Source organism: Ammospiza caudacuta, chromosome 1 (genome assembly GCF_027887145.1).
Source record: "Ammospiza caudacuta isolate bAmmCau1 chromosome 1, bAmmCau1.pri, whole genome shotgun sequence".
In the NCBI taxonomy this organism is placed as follows: domain Eukaryota; kingdom Metazoa; phylum Chordata; class Aves; order Passeriformes; family Passerellidae; genus Ammospiza; species Ammospiza caudacuta.
This window is the reverse complement of record NC_080593.1, coordinates 15,176,738-15,182,737: the sequence shown is the minus strand read 5'-3', so window position 1 is coordinate 15,182,737 and position 6,000 is coordinate 15,176,738. Positions and strand designations below refer to the sequence as shown.

Genomic DNA, 6,000 nt, shown 5'->3' with positions numbered 1-6,000 from the left:
TGCTGTTTCTGCATTAGTGCCAGTTGCTGTTGATGTTGCTGGTATTGTTCGGCTGTAAATGCTGAACAAAATATAAAACGAGAAAATACTGTATCAAAATATGTAGGAGTTGTGTATATAAACACATCTACTTTATAAACCTAAACCCCCACCCCCAAAAACTACCGCAAGTTCCTAAGAGCCTTAATGCACCTTTATGTCAAAAAGGCTGACATCTTCCTAGAAATTTTTGTCCAAACAGCTTCTTTTTGTTTAGTATATAGGCTTTAACTGAGTTTAGCTCATGATACTAAAAAGGAAGAGGGAGAAAGGAAACAAAATGCAAACAGCTCCACCAAAAACTCTTTAAAAAGAGATTAAAAAGAATGATTAGGAAGAAATGGCACCACTGTTTTCACCTTGTGAAACTACATTATCAGCATTATTAGTGACATAGGTTTTTATGCCAAACTTGGCAACTATGCCCCTCACCGACAGCATTCTGAAGGCAGCAAGGGCCGACAACTAAGATTCATGTTTCAATTGAAAACATCAAGTTGGGCATGCCAACAACTGGGCAGGCTACTGCTGTATAGTACCTTTTTTGTTTGTAGCTGCACATGTACTAGTAACTCCAGTAATACCAAATTTCACAAAACTATATCCTTTCCTCTAAAATCTTTGAGAGGTGACTCAGTGCATCACAAGTCAGGCAGAATTTTATCCATTTAACCCACAGGTATAAAACTGACAAAGCATAATTCATGCAGATTGACAAGGGATGCCCAATGGCGCAGCAGAATCATTACTTGCACTGAAGTTATTTTGTGTTTTAGTTTACTTTTCCAAAACAAAATGAAGTCTCAGTTTTCAATTTACAAACTGAATCAAGGTTAGTTTGAATGCCCCTGCAAAATACACTTTTCAGATTTTCCTTCAATTTTATATTCAGATTGTTCCCAAACATGTGCTGTAAATAGTACTCATACTTCAAGAATGCACTGGAAGTCACATTTTTGGAGAAGTTCACTACTGCTTGGCAACAAATCACTATCACACTTAAGTCCTGTTCACAAATTGAAATTTTTAAGAATCTTTTGTTAATCTACTCCTTCAGGCTTGCCTGCCTGAAGAAAACACATTTACATCAAAGCCATAATAATGTCCTGCTTCCGGATACAACAGGATTCTGAAGAACAATTATACCTCATGTATAAACTTGAATAACAAGTCATATAAATGGCTGCAATATTTGGAAACATCAGAGCACACACTGCTGAGCATGCATTTTCCTGGTGTATTTGTCTTTTTCTGGTGTTCAAATTACTTCTAGTAAGTACTAGAAATTGCACTGAAATTATGACCAGCAGTTTCCTATTTGAACACTTGAAGCTATAAAATTTTACTCAGCTGTTACATTCATGTTACCTTTTTCATAAGTAACATCTTTGAGCAAGTAAGGATGTAGCACTTATTTATATTGCCACAAGCAACAAATAACTTACAATTACTTCTACAGTTAAGTAACACTGCAATATTTTAAAATTATTGCTAGGAGAATATCTTAAAAGTAGCAACCTCACTCATAAATGTCCTTAAAAAAACCAAACAACCCAAATCAAACAAATAAAATTTACAAGTCCTTTAGATTCTTTCTTAAGTTGCCATCCAACACAAGCTAGAGCAAGAAAGCTTTAGCACACAAAGATTAATAGGTAGAAAGCTGAGCAGCAGAAAGAGAGGGAGGAAAATGGATATACTCTTCTGGTACTGAGAGATATATATTGTTTTTTCAAACCCTAGAATTTAGAATCAGCATACATTTAGCCAACATAGTGCCAATGACACTGCAGGCTCCATTTATTTACTTATGGTAGGATTTCTCAGGGTGTCCTGTGCAGGGACAGGAGTTGGACTCGATGGTACTGATGGGTCCCTTCCAACTCAGTAGATTCTATGAACCAAAGTATTTCATTCTGTGGTATAGCACTGTAAATATATTGCTTAGGAATAGATTGCTTGAGTGTTGTATAAAAGACAACCCACAGAATGACAAAAAAGAAAAGGGCAAAAAAGGATATGCTGCACCACCATCTTTAACTATGATTAAAACTTCCACCTTACTTGTGCCTATTTAAGTGAAATTAGTAGCTCATTTCAGTTTTCAGTACTAGGTATATTTAAGATTCTAGCTATAAAACAGAGCTGAGATAAAAACAGTCACCTGTGTTGGTTTAACCACCTCCAAAGTACTGCTTTCTTTTGCAACAGCAGCAAATGAAACTTATGGAGATGAGCTGTGTTTGTTTAGGAAAGACTATACTAAATAATAGCTGGAAGCACTCTATTTTTTCCAGAAGTGACATTTTGAAAAGCTCTTATTTTTGAAATTGTACACCAGTTATTTTCTTTTTAACAGCCTGGGACTCTTAGAGCTGTATGCATCTCACCACTCTGGGAAGTTTTACAGCTGTCAAAGGAAACAAGTGACAGAAGAACTCTACTACCACCATCATCCTCATCTATATTCCAACTGCTCCTCCTCCATTTAAAAACAGTACCTGGAAAATACACTCAAGAACAACTAATTTCAGGTTTTTCAATTTAGGTTAAACAGCAATGTTTTTGCTGCTTCCCTTATGAAAAACAAAACCCTAACAGACATTTCAAAGTATTATTTACAACAATATCAGGGGTTTATTATGAAATTCAGAATCAGTTGCATTGGGTTTAGAAAGGCAATACTACTCAGAAAGGGCTGCTGCAATCTACAGCCTCCTAAAACAATCTGATTGATATTCCCTTTCCTTTCCATAGACAGAGATGTTAATGTACCAGAACAGGTTATAGATTGCTATTGCATAAGCCAGGTCTTCCCTCTCCATGCTAAAGAAACACTACACTGAAGGTTTTCATGAGAATATTGCTACTACTCTGAACTATCCAAATCACAATTTCTTCTGAAGACCTGCAAACTATGATGGCATAACTTTATTCCTCTTCTGTTAAAGGCCATCATGTATTTTGTTTACACTACCACTGGGTTTCTTCCCCTCCTGCTCTCAGAGTACAGCCCATACTACATTTCAGTTGAAAAAATAAACACACTGATTGTGAGATATAAGTTGCTTCTGAAAATGTAAAAACCCATTTGTATGTACTTTACATGAAAGTACTTTCACCTATTTAACCTTACATATTCATTTCCTGTGGCACCCCAGAGTGACTGGAATTGGGGAAATCACAGGTGCTCAGCACAGCAAAGTCACAGGTGTACTGACTGTGCCTCTACACCTGCAGGTACAAGCCTGAGCTTCTCAAAGAACAAGCCTAAGTTCAGCTGTCATTTTTTTAAAGAATCAATTCAAACAGAACGTACTGCTGCACAAAACCACGCTATTAATGTGTTATGTGGCTTGCAGAGAATACTTTCTGCTTGCCTGCAATGTAGCATTGATGCAATTGGATCAGTGCCAAACTCAGCATCTTGCTAACATCAGTTCATCTAAAAAAAAAAACCCAAAAAAACAGCGAGTATCCCTAAAAAGCTTCTTCCAAAAGCTTTATTCTCTCTTTCTCTCTTCTCATTTTTGTTATAAAAAAGAGAAGGGTTTTCAGCTGTGTCCTTTCATGTGTGTCAAAAGAAAAATGGCACATGTAGAAGAAGAAGGAAAAATGAAAGTCAATGTCTTTTTGTCATACAGTGCTCTTTATCTGCCTGGAAAAAAATGAGCAGGCAAGCAGCAAGCCCAGACCTTTTCTGAACACTTAAATCAGTAACCACATTTCTGGTAACTCAGGAGAGTACTGATACACTACACAGTGTTACAGATTCCTGACATTACTGGAGACCTTCAAGGCTTTAAACAACATTAGTAAAGCAACAGAAAGCCACGTAACAGCTTGAAGTTTAAAAAGGGGATAAAACAAAACAAGGTTTATAGATGACATATGAGATCTTAAGACAGGCTCTTGCTTCAGCAGCCCCAAACAAGGATGCAGTGCTTACAGGCACTTCTCAAACAGCATGCTCCAACCTCAGTGGTCATGGTTCCATCACACAGTAATGAATATTTAATAGTGCAGGATTTATCTAATTAAACAGTGATGAAACACCCAGTTTCATCCACTACACAGAATCACTACACAGTGAGGGGTAAAGGGGGAAATCTCAACCATCACCACTAATGCACAACAAATAAGAATTTAACCATTTCCTAATCTCTCAACTGTCTTTCACAGCCAACAGCTGTATCTTGCCACAAAACTTATACATACTTTCCAAGACATCTTTAGTAATTTATGCAAATCACTTGACTCTTAAGCTAACCTAGTCCAACTCTTTTTCTAACCTTAAACATGAGGAACCTTTAAGCACAACTCTGCCTGAAGTTATTCACATCTCAAGATGGTTCACAGAAGATGAGCAACTCTTTACCAAGAGACTTAGCTATACAAATGCTTGTTTGTTTGCAGCACACTATATCAAGTGGTAACATCTCAGTTGAGACAACCTTCAGATCTGAAGTCGGTACATGATGTTATGCTGTTATCCTCTTCATTTAACAGCTTGGGACAACACACACACAAATACTCTGCAACTGCACTGGTGCTGTACTTTGGCAGCAAGGAAATGTTTTTGGGCTTACAGACCAGAAAAGGAATGGAAGGTAGAAGAAAAAACTTCAGGAGTTTTCAGCTTTGAGCATAAGGAATGAAACCCTGTACAATACTGATACTGACTGACAGGATAAATGACTCAGTATCTCCTCAGTGACAGCTACAAATCCTGTTTTATTACAAAGTGAGCTATTTCACACTGCACTATGAATGTGTTTTTCTATAATCACTTCTGTGAGTATCTGTACTCCTTGGGATAATGACATATCTATTTTTTGCTTGAACTAAGCCACTGAATATCATTTTCAAATTGCACGATTCCGTTTACATATCAACCAAATTCTATGGGATGGTGATACTCAGCAGCTATTGCTTTTCAGAGCACAGAGTAACACTGGTACTGTCAATGGATCTTCCAAAGATCCACAGTTTGCAGCAGTTTTATACTGCAATATAAATACTCTAACAGTGCTCACTGAATGTACCACAGCATTTAACAAGTACTGGCCTTACAATGCTGTAGCTTACATACAGCTTCTCTGAAAGCTCAAGTTCTTCCCAGAAGTGGCCAAAAACAGTGACAACTGAGTGTCTGTGGGGGGCTGGCTGCGCCATCTGTATGAACAGATGGGCCTTTGTACAATCTACAGCCACAGCTTCTGCTCCCGACTACTGCTGCAAGTTTTACTGGGAGGTCACTCACTTGTGAGTTACTTTGCTTCCCTCAAGAAGGAAAATACAGACTCTTTAAGTTGACAACAATAACCATTTTCCTAAAAAAACCCAGGGAGCATAACCCAGAAAGCAGAAAATCCACATGTAACCTCCTGGTCCCTCTAGTGGCATTCTTTTCCATTTCTGGAATGGAAGATGCTCACTAGATTTGCCGGGCAAACTGAGCAAGCTTTGTGGAGTAAACACAATGACCTAGCTAGGTAAGCTTTTTTCTTCTCTAATAAAGTTCTAAAAAATTTTAAAACTGAGAGACTCAAACAGCATAATTAAAACTTTTGACAAGTGTTTCAGTCCTGCTAAACATCTTAAGAATTAGATACTTAAATTACAGTAGTTTAAAAGCTGTTTCATAACAAGTTAAGTATCTGTTCTCAAGAGCAGAAATTACATTTCAGTGGGAAAACCGAAACATTAAGACTACATCAGGTTCAAAGAACTCTATTCCATTTATAGAATATTAGATTCTATGATCCTTCCAGTGGAGGTGAAAACCATTAAAAAGGCAGTTTTGATCCGAAGAAAGTTCACTGAACTAAAGCTTCCAAACTTTTTCAGAAATTCAATAAACTAGAGAACTGCTAAAGAGTGTGGAAAGATGATCTATCAGGTTACAATGTCTTCTTAAGGGAAATACATACAGCAGGGATGTGATGCTCTCATAAGACA

General features: G+C 37.3%; 1 protein-coding gene across 5 annotated transcripts in view; it reads right to left on the bottom strand.

Annotated features, from left to right (window-relative positions):
* EPC1 (enhancer of polycomb homolog 1) overlaps nt 1-6,000 on the bottom strand; it is a 64,661-nt gene that overhangs the window by 3,757 nt on the left and 54,904 nt on the right. For 4 of the 5 annotated variants that reach the window (XM_058805463.1, XM_058805454.1, XM_058805437.1 and 1 more), the window contains one exon: nt 1-61. This exon is cut by the window's left edge and continues 58 nt beyond it. The exons of the other annotated variant lie outside the window; for it this stretch is intronic. In XM_058805463.1, coding sequence (XP_058661446.1) covers nt 1-61 — 61 coding nt within the window. The remainder of the gene's footprint in view (nt 62-6,000) is intronic. 5 annotated transcript variants of the gene reach the window in all.